The sequence below is a fragment of the Struthio camelus genome, chromosome 8 (assembly GCF_040807025.1).
Source record: "Struthio camelus isolate bStrCam1 chromosome 8, bStrCam1.hap1, whole genome shotgun sequence".
Taxonomy (NCBI): domain Eukaryota; kingdom Metazoa; phylum Chordata; class Aves; order Struthioniformes; family Struthionidae; genus Struthio; species Struthio camelus.
This window is the reverse complement of record NC_090949.1, coordinates 21,112,378-21,133,039: the sequence shown is the minus strand read 5'-3', so window position 1 is coordinate 21,133,039 and position 20,662 is coordinate 21,112,378. Positions and strand designations below refer to the sequence as shown.

The 20,662-nt window shown below is 39.0% G+C and overlaps 1 protein-coding gene across 1 annotated transcript in view; it reads right to left on the bottom strand.

The window, feature by feature from the left end:
* COL24A1 (collagen type XXIV alpha 1 chain) overlaps positions 1-20,662 on the bottom strand; it is a 154,482-nt gene that overhangs the window by 40,025 nt on the left and 93,795 nt on the right. Inside the window, exons 25-35 of the mRNA XM_068952617.1 lie at positions 18,849-18,902; positions 16,821-16,874; positions 14,581-14,634; positions 13,765-13,818; positions 6,779-6,832; positions 6,455-6,499; positions 6,295-6,339; positions 4,944-4,997; positions 1,864-1,917; positions 792-845; positions 505-558 (exon numbers count right to left, since the gene is read on the bottom strand). Coding sequence (XP_068808718.1) covers positions 505-558; positions 792-845; positions 1,864-1,917; positions 4,944-4,997; positions 6,295-6,339; positions 6,455-6,499; positions 6,779-6,832; positions 13,765-13,818; positions 14,581-14,634; positions 16,821-16,874; positions 18,849-18,902 — 576 coding nt within the window. The remainder of the gene's footprint in view (positions 1-504; positions 559-791; positions 846-1,863; positions 1,918-4,943; positions 4,998-6,294; positions 6,340-6,454; positions 6,500-6,778; positions 6,833-13,764; positions 13,819-14,580; positions 14,635-16,820; positions 16,875-18,848; positions 18,903-20,662) is intronic.

The following is a 20,662-nucleotide window of genomic DNA, read 5'->3' as shown; positions in this document are numbered from 1 at the left end:
AGTATTTGAGTCAGATGGAGAAATGACACAGAAAGAATAAGCAGGGCCACGAGTGCTTGGGAAAATTGAGCGCTGAGTAAGTTATCCACAGCACCAGAAGCAAATCAGCTGCATTACTGAGTGGTACAGAGAGATACTTTGCTCTGCTGAGACTATAACGTTCCCACTACCTGACCTAGCTCAGATATCTGTACACACTGCACACAGCATTATTTTGTGCTATTATCATAACAGTTGGGCAAGACACTCATGGATTTAGCTTTGTGTTCAAACCACTTGTTCACATGTCACCACATGTTCACATGAGACAGATAGCTATATATCAGCATTATAATCAATAGTCTTTCCAATCTGCTAAAGTATTACAAATATTCTTTTTTGAAAGTTATAAGAAAATAACTTCTTATTGAATTCTTTTGAAAAATTAAAGTTTTGTAATCTGCATTTCTGAAACATTCTTAACATACTTTCCTTTTCAGAAGAAGTTTTACAACCATAGCTTACCCTTAAACCTTGATCACCTGGCTCTCCAGCCTTCCCAGCAGCTCCAGTGTCCCCCTGGGACATAACAAGAAAATTAAATTATTTGACTGTAAGGCACAATATTTCTAATAGTGATAGGGCGTACAGATAATGCAGTCATTGTGATTATAACAGTATTTCTTAATGGCTTATTTCCTGTATCACTACTTGCTTGCCTAATGAATTAGATCACTACAAAGTACTCAGATTTACTTTTATGGAAACTGGAAAACGTATATAGCACAAAAGAGAGTAATTTCAACATTTACCTTTGCACCTGGTTCTCCTTGCAGACCAGGTTCTCCCTCAGGACCAGGAGGTCCCTGCACAATACAAGAGGTACCATTATATTATAATGATACATGGTCACCAATAACAACTTAATACAGCCAAAATCCAAGCAGAAAAACTACATGAGACAATAGGAAAGTTGCATATCTGAAAAGTAAAAATAAGACAACACAGTTCTTTGGTCTTTCTAGAGATAGACAGAAGAAGAGAAAAAACGGTACAGGAGGAGTTCAGATGGATCAGGAATATATGACAGACTCAGCAGCACCATGAAGCCTGTATCCTTCACCACAAATTAACTAGCAGACTAAGCAACAATCCATCTTTTGCAAATCTGACTGACAACTCTATCACTGTTTAGGCTTAGAGCCAAGCAGATATACCTTTGGAGGACAAATGTACAGGGGTCTTCAGCCCTCAAGGAATTAATGGTATCACATAACTTCTTGTATAGTTTACATTTAAACCTTTTCTTCACAGGCAGTCAGAAAAACTGGGTTCTGGGTGACTGAGGAAGTGCATATCTTTGAATAAACTAAATCCTTTTTGTTCTGAGTGAGCTTATCCCTCAGCTACTTCCTTGCAAATGTGGCTAATATATTCTGTCATATTTCTTTCAAAGAGATACTAAAAACAAAGCAAAAAATAGAAGCAAAAGTTAGCAAGAAGACTGCCTGCAGCTGCTTTTCTTCTTCTACCATTTACAAGGACATATGATTAATGCTGTTCCAGTTGCAAACCCCCAGTCTTAGACAAGCAAACTGCAAGGAGAATGGTGTTTCTTCCAGAAAAAAAGCCCTTTGCTCAACTTAACATTTAGCTTCTAGGTGCAGATTTCATGAAAATGTGCTTGAAGACAGTCCTTGAAGATATTGCTTATTTTAGATACTACTTGTTGTAATAGCTATAAAGTAAGAGAGACTCTCAACAGCTCATTGTATTTAAGTCAGGTGCAGGTAAAACAAAAATAGTTCCTGAACACTTTGTCCACGCATATTCTGTCCTTTGAGCGTTTTTAATAAGTACATACACAGATCCTTAAAAGCTTACCTCAAAACCCATTTCTCCAATAGGGCCAGCCTCTCCTGGTTGTCCTCTTGGACCCTGACGTTAAACAAAAAACTTTGGATGCATCATTCAGTTACGGCAGCACATAATATTAAATTACATGGTACAGTCTTGATTTTGTCTCTTCATAACCCTGCCAGGTGGTGTAAAGCGTATTTCATTGTCTTTGCTCCTGAATCCCACAGTGTACACTAGTACCACAATGGGATACAGTTAAGAGCACTGAAGATCTTATTGTCAGTCTTGACACAGTAAAATAACCGGTTTCAAAGAATAGCACACATCTCCCTTCTTTTAGGCCAAAAGTAAATTATTATCTAAACTAAGCTGTCCTCTCGATTAACTGAGACTTTGTTTAATTAAGGTTTGTTACACTCTGTCTGGTTTGTTTTGGGGAAAAGCCTACAGTCTGGAACAGAATTAACTGAAAACAACTACTGTGTGCTTCACTTTATGGATTCAGCAATGTTTATACAAGACAATCACTGAGGTGTAACGGACTGCAGCCTTTTTGGTAATAGCATGAGGGACTGTTCTTGTAAGCCATACTACAAATAAGAAACTAATTGCAGTAACACCTACGGATCTTTTCCTAAAGCAGCATGCTCAAGTTTTGCGTACAAGTTAATTGTCTACCTCTGTTCACAGAGCAGGATTTATGTGCCTAATGGGTAGAGTTTGCCTTTAGCAGCTTACAGCTCATTCCATAGCCAGCGCGAACCTATGTCAAGACAAATCAAACCCTTGGGTGCACCCAGTCTCTGAAGCTTGAGAAAGTTCACAGCCATTTACCCCGTTTGGATTCATCTCTGTTTAAAGAGAGAGAACTTAAAAACATTTTTGTTGCTCTATTGTTCTCATATAAAGAAAAGATGCGGCTATCTGTATTTGTGATAGAAGCCTTTCAAGTAAATACCTACTCTTCTCTTTCAGTTCCTCATTACAGAACATGCATACAGTTTTGCTGCTCCTGATGTCCTGGCAGTGATGATGCAAGTCTCTTCTTCCCTTCTAGCATGAACGTAACCTGCATATTACTGAGAGGATTTCAGCTGTTGTGTGTATTTTATCCTATAGTTTCATTTAAGTGTAAGCAACAACTGAAACTGCAGTTAATTTCCCAGGGAGAATTCATCTGCGATAAATGTAAGTGCATTGGTTTTGGTTTGCAGCAGCTCCACGGCCTTCTATTCCAGTGTCCCAAAGCTTAACTGTAATTCAGGAGCCAAATATTCCTTCATCATACTCCCGTGGAGCTAAGCCTGCTGGCTTGGTAACATACCTCTTCCCTGTGACTCACAGGGAACTTCAGAAGTCAAAGATTCAGAGCAACATGGTGACCCCTTCTAACTATTAACAAACAGTAATTTACTAACAAGGACTTTACTGAAAAGGTCTGACAAAACAGGTAAAACAAGAGGGTAACTTGGATCAAGCCTGTTGCTACAAATAGTTCTAATTGCTTAATTTTTTCTGCTCTTCCACCAAAAATTAGTGTTTCTTTGCTCTGTGCAGGACTAGTGACAGGGCCAGAGAAAGCGCTGCAGCAGCTGGCTTCTGTGCAGTGACCAGCTGATGGAAGGTGAAGTCAAGCTGCTTGCACAGCAGCTAAAAAAACCAAGCCATGCATTTCAGTTCGTAATGTCTTATGTCATTTTCCAAGCTTCTTTGTAGCTCCACGTATCATTATCCAGACAAAGTCATTCTACGTTTTCAGCACGTGAAAGCAATAGCACCCTGCTCACAGGATAAACTTTTCCTAACTGTAATGTTGCATGTGTAGATTCTACCCTGATGAGCACAACAGAAATGTAGGTTGCTCAGGAGTAGACTGCTTAGACTAGATAAGGCTGATTATCATTCTATACATATGAAAATTCAGGTTTGATTGGCAAATGGAAGGAAACTTGTATGTAAACTTGGCATTGCAAGAATTTACAGCTGTTACAATATGGAGACTAGATAAAATAGATCAAAAGATATGAAAGAGATAAAATGGCAAGAATCCAAAAATAAACATTAGAAAATTCATTTTTTGTTGACACTTCTTATCCTCCTACGAAGCTGGCAGCTGAAATGAGTAGGTAATTATATTTAAAAGAAAATTTACTAAAATAAAACCTGTTGACTGTTAGAATTTTTCTGTGCAAAAAAATCGTGTAATAACTTTCTGTAAGTTAAGATCACTATATATAATAATAATATTTGATGACATCACATATAATAATAATTAGTAGAAATAATATACTTTATATCCGCAACTCACCTTCAAGATTTAAACTAACTATATGTCATTTGTTGTGCAAAAGAACTTTTAAGAAGTAACAAAAACAGACAATTTTTGACAGCTCTTGAATTTCCGCACTATAAAACAGCAGCCTTCTACTAAGTCCTCCTAGGAAAGCACACATTCTTTCACTATATTTATAAAATCTGACTTACCCCCAGAGATGGTGGTGCAATAGCATTCTTGTCATGACTACACCTTTCAGCACATTGCATATATTTGCTGCAGATCCTGCATGATCTTTTGTTACAACTTAGCCACATAAAAGTGAGTGTGGCTTTGAAATAACAATAATCAGAGCAGGAATCTAGTCAGCAGAGGAACGTCTGAAGTTTATTAAAACAGTCTCTTGCTGAAACTTTAACCTGCCAAATAGACATGGCCCCCAAGTTCCTGAATAACCATCATAAAATTTGCCTGAAAAGAATTACTATTTACATCTGTATTTACACATACATTTACATAATCCATAATACATGTCTACCTCAACGCAGCATAAAGTCACATAGTACTGTGGTGAAACTCTGTCATGCTCTCCTGCATTGTGCACTCCTTACTGCAGCGCTGCCCAAAAAGATCAACAGGGCTGCTTATGCATGAGTTGCGCTAAGCAAGGGAGGCCGACTCTGGCCCTGTAGTTTTGGAACAATTACACCACGACTCATATTTAACCACAGCTGACAACACCAAATCTTGGTAAAATTGAGCTCAAGTTTCCAGGGAATTCAGTACAATACGTGGAAAAATTATTAAGCTGCCATAAGGATCAACTTACTGGCTCTCCCACTGGTCCCCTGTCTCCTGTGGTTCCAGGAGGCCCAGGCAGACCCTAGAAGATTAAAATAGAATGAAATAAAATAAAAAAAATTGGTAGGAAACAAGCTGTTTCATATTCTGTAAAAAAGCCACATCCTCTCTTATTTCTGCTTACTCAATAATTTGTTCAGAAATACACAGAAATATGCACAGCCTTTTCTTCTAGATGACATGTGTTACTCCAGCACTAGGTCCTGTGGCAGCTGAGGGAGCCTCAAGTGAATCCTGCTTCCGTTTCTTTAACATAGGGATGGCTCCTGGCTGACCGACCTTTTACCAGTTCCTTACCATTTTCCTTAGCCTCACATGTTGTTTGTGTGCGCAAACCGTGCCTACCCACAACGTTACCAGCATCCTATCTTAAAAACAGTGTTTGAGATCATCAGCAAGGTTCACACCACAATGCGAGGAGCATAGTGGAGGGGGCAAGAAGCCCTTTCCGTTCACTCTGGCTCACTGCATTTCTGTCTCATATCCCCTTCTAGAAACTGTGGCTATAGGAGTGCTAGAGCAGTATTTTGTACTCTGAAATACCTGTACTAGTTCCCATCATTTCAACCTAAAGAGGTTTTGCTGCATTTATTTCTGTATATTTAAATACATACAAAAATCACAGTGTAAGAATGAAAACACATTATGCCAAGGGTGAGAGGCAAAAATCTTCCAAATTTGAGCAAAAGGGGTAAAGAGAAGTTCAGTAGCAACCAATGTTCTCAGTCCCAATTTTAGCACAAAATCACTACCATTTCTGCTTTTATACTTCCCTCCCGAAAATCTGCTGTAACTGGATTGTCTGGTAATCACCTTTACAAAAGAAAGCCTCAGACAGGACACCTTACATTTCCATAGAAAGAAGTCATAAAAACAGGAATTTTTGTCCATATGTATGATATCTATTTTATGTATTCAATCCCATATTGATAGTACATATCTACTCTAAAATCTATTAGAGAACTGTGTCTCTATGCCACAATGACTTTCCCGTTTAAAACTACAACAGAACTACTTCAGTATATGAAGTAACTTCTAGCACTCTCTTACTTATCACAGGTGCTATTTTTTCTGCTGCAATTTGCTCTCATATTGCCCTCTGTGGAACATCACCCATGAAAACACTGGTCACTGAACAGCAGCAGACCAGGCTACACTCACGCTTGCTCCCACTTCAGCCCGTGATTCTTTCATGAAAAATGCAAACTATACTGCCAGTGTCTTCCAGTTCTATAAAGAGTTCCCTCATATCTCAGTGCAAAGTGAGGTCTGAAGTTTTATTTGTTTTGGCAGAAGTATCACAGCATTTCAGTACTTACTGGTACTCCTTGATCTCCTCTTTCTCCTGGATTTCCAGCCTTACCCTAGTCACAGATAAATATTGAAAGACAATGCTTGCTTCAGATAAATTCCAACATGACCCAGAAATTAACAGTAACTATGTTATGCCTTAATACAAAGACTGGCTCTGATACTTACAATGAGCCCAGGGAGTCCTTTCTTTCCTGGATCTCCTCTTTCTCCCTGATAAATAACCAACAATATGTGAGCTCTGTGTGCATTTGCTAGATAAGCTGCAACATGTGCATGGGCTGTCAATTTAATTGCAAGGGAATGCCGCAGAAATTGCAGACTCAGGCTTAGATATGCATATATCATAATAAGGAAGTACTTTAAGGAGGCAGAAGTTTGCCAGTCTCCTTTTGTACTAAACAAACTTATTATGGCTCCTGATATGCTTCATTATTTGGCTTGTCTGTCATGGGTTATCTAAATGTTTTGTGTACTGAGTAAAGCACTTACCTTAATGCCTCGTGCCCCTGCTTCTCCTGAAGGACCATCCAGACCTCTTGGCCCCTGAATATTAAACAAGTGATTTGGGATATTAATTCCACATTATTTTTGGTTATCATCAGGAGAGACAGAACATAAACCTTAGGAGAGGGAAACAACATATTTTGTTAGCATGTACTCTGAAAATCCACAGGATGAATATCAATTTTCATTGTATGTTAAGTGTGAAATAAAGCATCAAAGGCTGTAAAATCAGTTTCCAGCTTGCTGTAATATCAGTTTAAGAAAGCTCTTCCTTTTACTATTTAACAAGATATTTAGGGTCTCTGTTGGACACAGCTTGCAGGCAGATATTTTTCACTCTCTTTTCCACCCACTTTGTATGCATGCAACAGACATTTTAGAAGAATTTACACGAGCATCAGTTATATGAGGTGTTGCCTTTGAGCAAATTATAAATTGTAGATGCAAAAATCCTCCTTGCTAGCAAATAAAACAGGCAGATAAAGTTATTTGATCAGTAAATCAGTTTGAGGCAAGATTAAAACCAATTTATGAACTCATACAGTGAATTGCTATATTACTAGGCTAAAATGTCTATTGTAAATTGACATTTTATAATCAGTATATGAAAAAAGATACTATTATTTTATATTACTATATTACAATTTAGCAAATATTTATGCTCAAAATGTACAGAAATGATTGCTGAAGATTAGATATCCAAATCCTTAATTTACAAGCAAAAAGAAATAAAAAAAAAAAGACCTAAAACAGGTGATGAGCAAAATAGAAAAGAACGTTTTATCTTTGCTGACTTAGGAGGGTATTTCCATAATTCTAAACCAAACAACTGCTTGGATACTGAAAATAAAATAAGTTAATAAAAATTTAAAACAAACGACCACTGTAAAGAACGAGGTGGACATTAAGATGATGGTGCCAGGTCTTTACAGCAGTGCATGGCAGGCAGATGAGAGACCCCCGGCATTCCTGGCAGCATCTGGGCTATGCTGGGCTGCCATCACTCAGAGGGAACCAGTACATTGCTACTGCATGTCCAGAGGAAAACGATCTGTATTTTTAAAGCACATTTCTGAGATGTGGAGTGCTCTACATCACGGGTCACAGTTTATAGTGTAGAGCAGGCAACATTGTCCGATTTCCAGAGAGTTGCAGTATTGTTCTAATAGGCAATAACAGAGCTTGCATAATGACTTGGTTGGAAGCACGTCTGATTTTATTTAGATTACTTTCTCCTCAAAAATGTCTGTAACTTCTATGTCCCTCTTGACTTTTTGAGACAAAACATCACAGAATTTTGTTCTCTCTCTGACTTGGATTTACTGCAGCTCACCAAAACCTGTGTCACAACAGACGACAAGCACCCGCTCTCTCAGGAATTTCAGTGAAAGAAATGGTTCATTGGTAACTCGGGAACAGTGTATAACTAGAATCTAGGCATTACTTCTGAAACAGAAATCTCCTATAAAAAGGCCTCTCCTGTGAGCTGATATAAAATTACATCCTCTGGTAGAGCCAGAAATATCCCATGAGAAGTTTATCCGTCAGCATTTCAGCACTAGGAAACACGGAAACCATAGGAGAGGGAAAATGAATGGGCAGGGAAAGCTGCCTGAATACTTCTGATACCTCAGTAGTTCTGGACACAGCTTCTGTGAGGTAATCCTTGTGTTACCTAGGCCACCTTTCTCATTTTGGTGTGAACCAGGACTGAGTATTTACACGCGATTTTTCAAGTTAGATAGAAAAGAAGGTACAAAAGAACACACTCCTACTTGCTGCAGGGCTCTTGCTGAGAAAGGTCCCATCCAAAGATTATTGAAGTATGTGGAAAAACTCCTGGTGAACTTCAATGCAATTGCAGATCACACCCAAAAGATTACCATCATTTTCAAACATGAAGGCTCTTATGTAGGCTTACATAAGAGCTACATAACTGGGCTTCACGTTACACTATGTAACTGTGTATGCTGGATTACTGAACTACTAAACTGCATAATTCAGAAGAGAACTAAACGTTTTGATCAAGTTAATGTCAGGTTACCTCTCTGCTCTTTCTCTGTAACTGGTATCTCTACCAGGAAGGCAGACTAAGCAGGCTTACTTTAAAGTCCCACAATCAGAAACTGGTTTCATGTGAAACTTCTCCGAGAACAAACACTAGGGGAACATAGGAGGGGGGAAATGCAGAGTGGTAAGCCAGGCACTTACAGAACAGTTTCCGTGTTTTCCATACTTTTAGATACATAATCCATCATCTGTCTTTGTGCATCCTGCCGCAGGGCTGACAGAATTTCAAGATGAAATATTGAAGGAGGAAAAAGGACATATATTGATTCTATAGATTTGTAGAATAAAGAAATTGATTTCTAGGCTTTATGTTTTTTCATTAAAAATATCAAGAGATAAATTCTTCCAACACTGTGTGACCTCATTTTAATCATAAGGAGGGTCACAACCCATAGTCTGAGAAACAGGCAAATCAGGAAACTGAACAAGTTTCTCAGTCTGTGTTATATTAAATGCATCAAAACCTTTCCACTAGTCCCACAGACACTGTCACTGCAGTGGAGCCAGCATCAACCATCCAGTCATTTGGAAGAGAATAACAACCAATTTGATCCCCAGTTATTACATGAAAAGGCCTACTGTTCAAAACCCCAACCTCTTAGAATGTAATTTTGAAGTGAAAACAAAGTAAACCAACATGATGCTCAGCTTTTGGCTCTGGGCAATGCCTCCTTGCAGCCTACCTTTAGTCTGCCATAGAGCAGGGCACAGGAATCCAAGCGAAAGGCAATTTAATGTTCTAACAAAAGCACAACATAACATCCCTATAAATAATACAGATTATTTGGATCTGTATCATTTCCTACTATAGCTAGTACAGAATGAGAGATATATATGATTTGCCTGCTGTTATTTAATTTAGGTTGCAATGGAGCTGAGGAATAGAGCTGCCAAATGATTGCTACTACTTTTTTTTTTTTTGGCATGGATTCAGCTTTGTTTCTAAAATTGAATATATTGTGTTGAAGATTCAAAGATAAGAAACTGCGAAAAAGCTCATCTAAAAAGGCACACAGCAATCAATCAACTCTCTGTTTTTCTTCCTCACCCTGCCTCCTAAACGCAAGGAGAATGAAATGACATGAATGTACCGCATAGATGCTTCTCTCTTCTGATGGTTGACATGGAAGAATATTGGGAAACGACATCCATTTTAATCTTACTTCCTTTGAACAATTTTAGATAGATATGCACGCTCTTACTGATGTCCTTATGTAATTGAGCTTCCTCAGGCCAGTACAGACACAACTGAAGCAAGGATAACCTTACTGGCTGCAAAGGACATCTGCTGCTGTTGCCTGACCCCAAATTTGTGGCACTTCACCATGCCATTTATCTGTATTTTCAAACTGAATTCGATAAGCTACATTCCAGGCAAATAAGAGCAGAAAAATTATTGCTTCCTAAGCTTTAAAACACTGAACAACAGTCTGAAGGACAGCTGCCTCTGCTATGAGCCCAAGCAACCATTGAAAATTTTGCTTACGTCTCAGGTGTGAAGTGAATCTATCATATATCATGATACTCTATCTCTTCCTCTCAAATTAAAAGCAATGGTTGTATTAATCAGAGACTACAGCATGAACAAAAAGCAGCACCAGTCCCTGACATTCTAATTTTCTTCTCCATACATTAGCACACAGACTTATGGCAACAAAAGAACATGCAAGAGTGGCTTCAAGACTGCCAGCACTGCTAGCACCATGTCCTCCACACAAACGTGTTTCTTATGGTCTTAGGGCAAAATTCCTCCCTGCAGATACAACTATTCCCACCTCCCAGAGCGTCATTCTGCCTTTGAAGTACCTACAAAGCAGCATTTTCCCTCTGTGCTTTCAGTAGATTAAACAGTAAAAAATAAAATGTGGGTCATAAAAGGACCCAGCTTTCCATGCGATTCCAGTTTAAGTGCATCAGGTCTTGAGCATGAGCAGAGGAAGGTCTATGCTAGCACTATGCTCAGTGACATACCCCCAAATCCCCCAACAGTGAGATACTCCATAGTCTCCTAGACAGTCTGCCTTCTTCAGCTGGCCAGAGTTCCCCCATACCCTGCAGACTGAGCAGCTGGATACTCTCAAGCAGAAGTAGCCTTCTGGGTAATCTTGGATACAAACTGGTTGCTGAAAGATGAAGGAATTCCACTGTGTGACAGTGCAGAAACAGATGGTCAGCGCTCGTAGGACTTCCTGCAGATTCCAGCTGTGAAGATGGCATACGTTCTTGTTTCAGGACATAATGAAGTGGAATTTCCATATGCTTTTGTTTAACTTCTGTATGTGACTGCAGTATGAATTTTTCTGAGGCCTGCCACACAGAGCTCAGGGTTCTGACACTGTTCTCATTCTGAACCCAGTGATGACAAACCCAACCCTGGGTTTCCAGGGATCTTAGATATTTTCCTTATGCTGATTCCACTTTAAACACGATATTTTGATGTTATGAATAGGCAAAATTCTCAACAGCTTCAAAGGGAGTTCATTTGCAGAGCCTGAAGACCTGGGACTGCTCTGAGCTGTCTTCTACAAAGCATTCCCAGCAATGCTGGATGGAGACAAAGGCCTAAACTCGTAGTTCCAAACAGGGACTTTCACATAGCTTGGGATGTTTGGGATTTATTTTGTGTGATCTTTAATCATAAGCACTCTACACCATGATGTGCTGCCAAAATCATAGAGAAGCTCCCTCAAAAGTTCCTGACTCAGTTGGCAGATGTGACAGTTCTTAAATAAATTACTACCTCCTACATTCAAAAGAGAATCTAAATTAGACTTCCCCCCAGTTAAAATAGTGGCAGGTAACAGCTGCTGCTGGGTGGGAGAAGAGCAGGCAGGAGCCACACTCCTAGCAGTAGCTGGGCCCTAACTCCAGCTCCAGTGATGCTGGCAGATGGACTGGCAGGAGGGAGGGATCAGAGAGAGAGTTTTGGGGGCGATGCCAAGTCCAAAGGAAGTACAGTGTGCAGCTAGCAGCAGCTCAGTCCTCATCTCAGGGATGACTAGAAAATTTACACTGAATTATTTTGAGCTGGCCTTCTAACCCACTGCATCCCATAGGTGAAAAACCACACGTTAACTCCTGCGGACAGATATGGCCCAAGGGGTTTTATTTTCTAGATGAAGCCTGAACAAAAGCATTTTACATTGAAAATGGCTGTGCATATGTATACTCCTCATCCACGTGCCATTGGCTTGTGTGTCCCAAGCCAGCAAAACACTTTGGCATGCATTTCACTTCATACATGCTCCTACTGAAATCCCAGAAAGATAAGTGTACTAGTTTGCCTGGCTGAATCAGGCTGTTGACGGAAAAAGTGGAGCCAAACTGCTACTTCCTTTCAGCCTCACAACTGGTTTGCATTTCTCTGTTTTGATTTGCATTTTCAAAGCTGTCTGTGAAGTAAAAGGGCTGTTTTTTCCCCTCCCTCTCCTCCAAACAAAAGCTGAGATTCTCCCTCCTGGCACAGAAGGCTGCTCTAGCATTACCACAGGGCTCCCTGGAGCCCCTAGAGCCTTCCTCCACCAAGCGTGTTTGTATAAACACCTTCCCAGTGCTTCAGGAGCTACTTCTCTGCTAGCCGATGCTGGGGTCAGACTCTCCCTCTTCCCTCTTTTCTTTCTAGGTAGTGTAACTCTGCACACACCAGGAGGGTTCCACATTTGAAAGTGAGGGTGGATTCATGCCCTCTGCATCTAATTAATGATTCTCTGAGTTTTGTCAGATATATTTCATAAACAAACGTATCTGCATTTCAGTTTTTGCCTGACAAACAGGCCTTGATCAACTCGGTTTGCTGGGCACTGATAGGCTACATGTGGTGAAGTACACCAAATGAGGTGTTAAACTTTAATGCAGCATTAGACTAAGGAATAAACATTAAGAAAGATGGCTTTAGTTATTCCACTGTGCCAAGCCAATGCAAGTCACTAACAGTTCATTCCAAATACTTAAGTATGTTTCCCATCTCTCACAGGTCACCTGCTCATTTTCTTAACTAAATTTACTTTTAATCTTTTAATCTTTTTTTAAACTTTTAAATAAGCTTTCTAAAAATAAATCTATTGTAAGGGAAGAATGAACGCTATTTTCAGAAGATCATGAATATTATTTCTGGTGGTAGCGGGTACATCCTTTTCTACGAGCAACTGAAGCGTTACCATAAAGTCCTCAATCCTGAAACCCAAACTCAAACAAATCTCCTACTGATGATAGGTACTTCAGGCTAGCACAAGAAGTCTAGATGGATATGTGCTCAAATCTGCCTCACCCATTTGACTGAATTAAAGTCTAGGATGAATTATATTCTGCATCTGCAACTAAACAAAGAAAACCTCCAAACACTTGGCATTGACAGCTGGACTCCTTTGCCGAATACAGAGTAGTCCAGTATCACTACTCAAAATTTTTAGTGGAAATTATACATTTCATATGCTACATTTCACAAATGGTACCCATGAACAAAGAGGTAAACTACAACAGATTTCTTCTGAAGAAGGAGGAAGTCATATGAAAGAATGAAAACTTTTATAAATAATCCCATACTGTCTTAAATATCCATCTAATGAAATTGGAGGAAAACCTCTGGATCTTGATATGGATAGACTCCTCATTGGCTTACCTGGGCTTTGGATTATTGTTTTGTATACAATAAAAAAAGGGTTCACATTTCACTGAAAACATACGGGAAACACAAATGACTGTCTAATCTGAGGTTTGAGATGCTGGAATACACTATCTTCTCTTGGGTGATATACTGGGCTTTGCTTTTTCTTCTCTCTCTCAACCATGCCTTAGAGATTTTCATTTTCTTTCCAAAGACAAAAATGAAGTGATGATAAACAAAAAAGCCCATAAAACACTGCAACAGTCCAATGGTAGTGACAAATACCAACAATACTTACTCTTCTTCCCTTAGGTCCCTGTAACCCAGGTGGTCCTCCTGTCCCTGGGGGTCCCTACATGCCAAATAAACTCATTACTCATTGTCTTCTACAGAAAGATTTCTAGAAATGACAAAGTTCATGTAGATTTCACAATAGTCAATGCAACCACCACAAACCAAAATTTCACATGTGTTGTAAAATCAGTTAATTGTGTTAGTACAATTTACCTAGAAAAATATGAACAGCAGCCCCTGTATAACTTTATTCTGAATAAGAAATTATGATGTGATTGTTGGCTACATTACATCTATCCAACATTCCAAAATTGTCAAAGGATACTTGTATTTCAGTAACATTATGTTAAAAAAAAACTAATACTTTGTTATAGAAGATTCAGTTTTTGTCTCTACTGACGACCTATAGCCAAATGATAACACAACTATACACCAAATCAGGAAATTAATTTCTTTTTGTTTAATAATTAAACTAAACATATAATGAGCACACGTAGATTATATTAAGCATCGATGAATTAAAAATAAAATTGCTGTGCGTTACTGTGCAATTATAAACCATCCTAAAAAAATTCTACTTCCCTACTTGTCTCAATGAGTAATTGTTAAACGGGTGAGTAAATGATATAATTAGTTTTTGTCTCTCTCATGTTTCATCATGGTAAAGTGAATAGACTTTGTGTTTGGGTGGGTAAATTTTCATGACAGTTTTACTGGCTTCAGTACAAATTAGCAAGCTTTCTTAACTTCAGCACCGCAAATGGACAGTCTAAAAAAATCATACATTTTATGTCAAATCAAAGCACTGCTATATACTTACAGGTAATCCTTCTGCTCCCACAGACCCAGGGCCTCCTGGAGGTCCTGGGTAGCCCTAGAATTGAAATAAATATAAAAAAAAGACAGGATAATTTTATCAAAATTGTTTAAAATGTAGATAACAACAACAACAATAAATCTAGTGAATTGCCTGAAATTTGAGGTATATTAATAAAATGTTTAATCTTGCAAAAATTTGTTTAGAAAACAGACATTATTTTGGATACACCACAAAAATCATTAAAAGATTTTATGAAGTTTTCCAACAAATAGGCAGGAAGGACTTACAAAGCTAGTTTCTGCACTGAAAAAAAAGCTGCTGCAATCTAACTAAATGAATTTGATATTTTTTTAAAGTCATCTGCACAAAACTAATAATACAATCTTCAGAGATTTCTTGAAATGCAAACTCTTTTCTCTAGTACCATTAGATATGAACATGAGCTTCTCCTGATGATTAAAGCCCTTCACATGTCTAAAACATCCACAAAGTTTTACCTGCTCCTAGAAATGACCCTCTGAGGCAATGCTGATTTTGGGGGAGGAAAACCATCATCAGAGCCAGCAGCCTAGAACAACATTTACCATTCTATTCAGTGGTGGATTTATACTCACTGGACAAATCAGTTAAGTGTGCTAATGCATCTTGCAGAGTTTGTTGACCAAATCCAAAATCCTCACTAACAGTGATGTAAACATCCCCATGTAGGCAGGGCTAGCCCAGACAAAATGCCAAGCACAGCTCCTATCCATGGGCTGTGAACACTTACTACAGGGTATGGCTCTCACTACTATGACTTAAGTGGATTTACTTATGGCAGTAAGCATGCCTACTGGTTGATAAAAGGTAGTTTATAAAATAGGATCCTATATTAATAAATCCTCCTTTATTCAGTGCTCTCATGACTTTTTTTTCCTAGATCAAAAGCAGTTGGTGGAAGATAAACTCAGATCAGAGAGGTTTAATGAAGCATGGAGCGTTTCAAAAATCATCCTCTCTGCTGCATGGATCAAGTCAGTCTGCAGCCTGAGGGTGCTTTGGTCTCTTCCTTGGCAATGGATGCACAAAGGGTAACTGCTGCAAACGTTCAGTAATAAAGTCTATTTCCACATACTAGCAGGAAGAACATGCCACACTGCATCACTCTTAGGCCTGCGTCTGTGACCTCTACATACGATCACTGAGACTTGACCTCCACTGCCTGCAGCTTTGGTGCCAGATAGCAGGACACAGCACCTATGCTAAGTCAATGGATAAAGAGTATGTGAATCTGGAAGCATCTCAAACCTATGCTGACTTTCATATTAAATAACAGATAAGTTCAAACCAATCTCTGTGATGGATATTTGGCATACTCATAGTATAAGCCTGGAGTTGCGTCATTAACATTGCTTTGACACTGAAAAACAGGTTTTTCTGTAAAGGAATCTCTCTGAAAGGATCCCTCTAATCTCCTTACAAGCCAACAATTAAAAGCCCCTCAGCATTCTCTATACTTTGTGAGGCCATCACAGAGCACACTAGCAAACACCTGATCAAATGCTAACCACATCTCCCTGAGAAGTTCAAAGTGAACGTGGCAGTGGGCAGCATAGCTTTGTACTCCTGTGCCCTGACAACCTGCTTAATATGGGACTGGCACAGAAAGGAACGACCTTGCTACTGAGGCCAGGCTCTGAACTTTGGTGGTGAAAGAGAGCTAAGTTGTTTGTAACACTCAATGCAGTGGCCTCTAGAAGGTCAAATGCTGCATGAAACATTGCACCCTGATTTATGACAAGCCGTGCCGTCAGGAAGCCAGTCTTCCCACTGGAGTGGTGCCAGAGGCTGTCCGTATATTACTGTGCAGTAGCACAAGAGATCACTCTGGTTACGAATTTGCCTACTAGAAGAGTTTATGATACACTAATATACATAGCAGATCATAGATTTTACTCTCCTGCCTTTCTTTATCTCTCCTTTCAATTCACTGTGCTTAATTTCGTACCTAAGTCTGCTGAAAGCTATTTTAAAAAATGCACTTGTTCGGCTGCTTCATTCAGCAAAACACTTTGCAATGCTAGATCTACAGAGTGATAAAGCTGCTAATTGAAACTTCATCAAAGCAATACATCATAAATACTATTTTTTTTTCCTATAAGGCATGCATAGTTAGGAGAGTGAGAAATTATTACCCATTTAGAAAGTAAAGTGCCTTTGTAAGTAATATAAATATGGATTTTGCTTTACTTGTGACTTACCATGACACCTTTCTCTCCAGGAGGACCTATTGCTCCTGGACTGCCTCGTTCTCCCTTTAACGAAACATTAAAAAGACAATAATAGTGAGTGCTCTTTCACTGACTCATTCCATTTCCAGTGTTCCAAGCATATCTGGCTAACAAGGCTAACCTGCGATAACAATACCACAATGGTCCCAGAGGACTTTTATTAAGGCTGTAGCCCATAGTCTACAGTGGACTTGGTTGCCAAAGGGAACCACTTCTTGCAGTACATAACACAGTTGGTTCAGGGGAAGAAAATCCAAGAAAGGGAATACAGGCAACTCAGACTCTGCCCTTCAGAAGCAGTGCAGGGGCCTTCTTTTCTCCTATTTTGGAATTTCTGCACTCCTTCTCCCTAAAAGCCCACCCCTATTATGAAAAGAAATAAAACTATCAGTTTTTCTGTCTTTCCCTTTCCCTAGAAGACCAGAAAACAGATTTGGTACTACATTGGTCTCTGCAAACTGTGGCTCACAAATTCCCCCACCCCACCCCCTCCCCGCCTTTTGGTGCACCATATTTATAGTTATTTACGTTCTTTAATCCACAAACCTCTCACCTTGTAAGCAAACAAGCAAAAAAAATACAATGTTGTTTCCCTTCCTTAATTTTTTCAATGCATGTCAGTAAAAGCACAGATATATAAGCAAGGCCAACCCTGCAGCAGCCGTGGAAGCAATCAGAGTAGGTGCAGCAGAAAAAGCCTCTTTCTTGTCACACCTTTCTCATCTTTTACCCATTTAACATGCAGCTAAACATCAGCTCCAGCTGTAGATTATCCCCACTACAAAGATTACACTTTTATAGCAGCTACTACACACAACATAGTGATAATGATACATATTTTATGTTAAGGACACATTTCTTTAAAATAATTATGCTCAAAGTACATCTGTCATTTAAATCCACATAGCATGTTCACACTGTAGTATTTAATCTCATAAAAGAGGAAGATAATAAATGGCACAGAAACAGCACAGTAATGAAAAGAATATACCAGCTTGCCTCCATTTGTTGAGAGATTAATTAGTCTAGTTAAACTAGCAACAGTATCCTAAGGTAACACGCTGTTGAGCAAAGTGTAATTATGAAGAACAGGAATCCTTTGACATTGAATGCTACGATGATATTGTGATTAAAACCATATAAGACTTGTCTAAATTTAAGTTTTTACAAGCAGTGCTTTTCATTGATATATTTCCTTGCATATATTATACAAACCAACAGCAAAATTCTCATCAGATTTTAATGAAAGTTCTAGTAAATCACTGAGTAGATTTTTTTCAGTAACATCTCTTTAAATAGCAGCCACTGGTCTAGGTGAAATAATTTATCCCTGTAGGGTAGAAATATAAATAGCGCTGGATCACTCTGACAAACAATTATGCTTTTATTATAATTGAAGTTGACATATAGTCCACTAATAGTTTCCTGTTTTTCAGCTTTAAAATATTTCACTTAAATAAAACCACGTCAAATAGATTTAAGTTATTTATGCTGTTCTGGTCACATTAACTCTGCCAAACACTGCTTTAATAAACACAACTGTTACTGTAGAGTAGACAAAACTAACAACGTCTTATTTACTCAACTTTGTTTAAGAAGTGTTTTAGCAGAGTTACTAATGCATATGGTCAAATTTTACTGTTCTACTTTCATCTCTTCACTATATAGCAGCAAAATCAGTGATTGGTGTATAAAACAAACATCAGTTGTGCCAGTTTCTGTGAGTCAACAGCATTAGATAGTAAAGTGCTATAATAGATTTGCTATCTCATTTGTATCAGCTCTAAATTCATTGACAAAGTAAAACCAAGGATACCAGATGCAGATCTCAAATACGGTATTTGGGTTACTACTTATTACATCCCTACGCTCTGAAATAGCTATTAGAATATTAGCTCTGTCACAGTGGCCAGTAAATGATCTCTCACCAATATTTGCTCTCACTAATGGTTTTCAAAGCTGATTTTTGCTGCTCAATAGGCAGATGTGTTATAATACCTTTTCACCAAGGCTTCCAGATGGACCAGTTTCTCCAGGTAACCCAGCTGATCCCTGTATAAAAAATAAACAGATTTTATTAGTTTAATGCCCATACTGGTTCATGGTTGGCAGCTCCCCAGCAACCCAGCAGCAGAGTGTGAGGCTTTTCTTCATCCCAGAGAACCCCGGACTATCTGGGCAAGCCTTTCTGTGCGAAAGGCAGGGCTGCACAAACTAACCCAGCTTACAGTCTGGCCGTGAAGATCACTGCACCTAGATACACAGACAGTAAAAGGTTACAGCTTTAAAAAAAAAAAATTTTCATTAATGTGACCATTATGCTACGCCTAGTGTCTGCCACTCAGCTGAGTCCTGCAGTGCTAAAAACTTCACAAACATACAATTAAACTGTTCTGCCAGTGCTTCAGTCCAACCACAAACTTCAAGTAGGGTAAATTCACTAGAAAAAAGTAAAAGCCAGTCAAAACAAGAATGATATTGGATCAGCTGTTGTAAGAGTTTTCCCTTGAAGTGTTGTAGCCCCAAACACCTTTGAGGCCAGGGGATCAGAGTCTTTTAGCTCTTTTAAAAATAAATAAAACAACACTCTCTTGAGGCTCTCCAACAATTTCTACCGGATACAAGTACCACCACACGGTATAGGAAGCGCAAGGGAAAGTACTTTTCAAAGTGTTATTCCCAGTACCTGTAATATCCCTGTTAATATCAAAGTAACTGTAAAAAAAATTATAGTGCAAGGCCCTAATTCAGAAAAATATGAAACAGCAGCCTTCCTTCTAAGTAAGCTAAGAAAGCGCTTAGCAAGTGACATTGTCTTCACTTGAACTACGGACAGGCTTAGAGCGAGGGAGGGAGGCTCTTCAGGTACCTTTCTGAAATGGAGCCTAGATGTATAACTCAAGGAAAAAATGCCTGTTTTCCAGTGCTTGCCTAAAGCAAAACTGCTGACTACGGTGTTGATGTTCCCTGCTGGTACAAATGCTAAAGGATCTGTCCTAGCGCTTACCATTTTTGCTCATCTTTAGCAGACTGAATGGGTTTGTCAGGTAAGTTGGCTGTTTGGTCACTTAGTCTAATCTTATTCCAGTTGTGATCTTTTCCACAGAACGTATCACACGCTACATGATGAATGTGATGGCAAAGAAAAACGCACGTGAACTGGATTAACTTGAAAACTGCAGGTCAAGTGGGTTGACTGTTTAAATGGTCTTATGAGAGACACCACTGTGGAGGTGGGGTCTCAGGGTCAGGGTTCACACAGATACCTAGCCAGATAAAATATCTAAAAAAACAGACAGACATCACAAGACCTAAGGGAATTTGGGGGTTTAAAACTCACAAAGTGTCAAGAAGAATGCTTGGGGTAGTTTTTCAATGGACTCAGTGAGAGTGAAGGGCACTCTCATATAGCAGTTTTCCCTCAATACTAGCAGTTTTGAATGGTAGTTGGGGGCTCTGTGGCCTCAGTTACTTCAAAACTACTGCTCTTAGCATACACAAAGATTGATATGTTTAGAAGCATTTCCTATTGAAACATCTTAATAAAGTTTTTCCAGGTGGTCACTGTATGACAAAGTATAGAACAAGCTCAGGAAATCATCTCAGCTGCACCCTGGGAAATTACATGCAGCAATTCCGAATGGAAAAAACTGCAAGGAACTGCAAGGATCAGCTTTGCTCTTAAGTAAGTCTGAATTCTGAACACATCATAACTTCATAAGGGCACATCTGGTTATCATCACATTGCAAGAAAATGAGGATAGGGAGCTGGCACAACCTACAAAATGAATATTGTGGGAAACGTTCTCAAT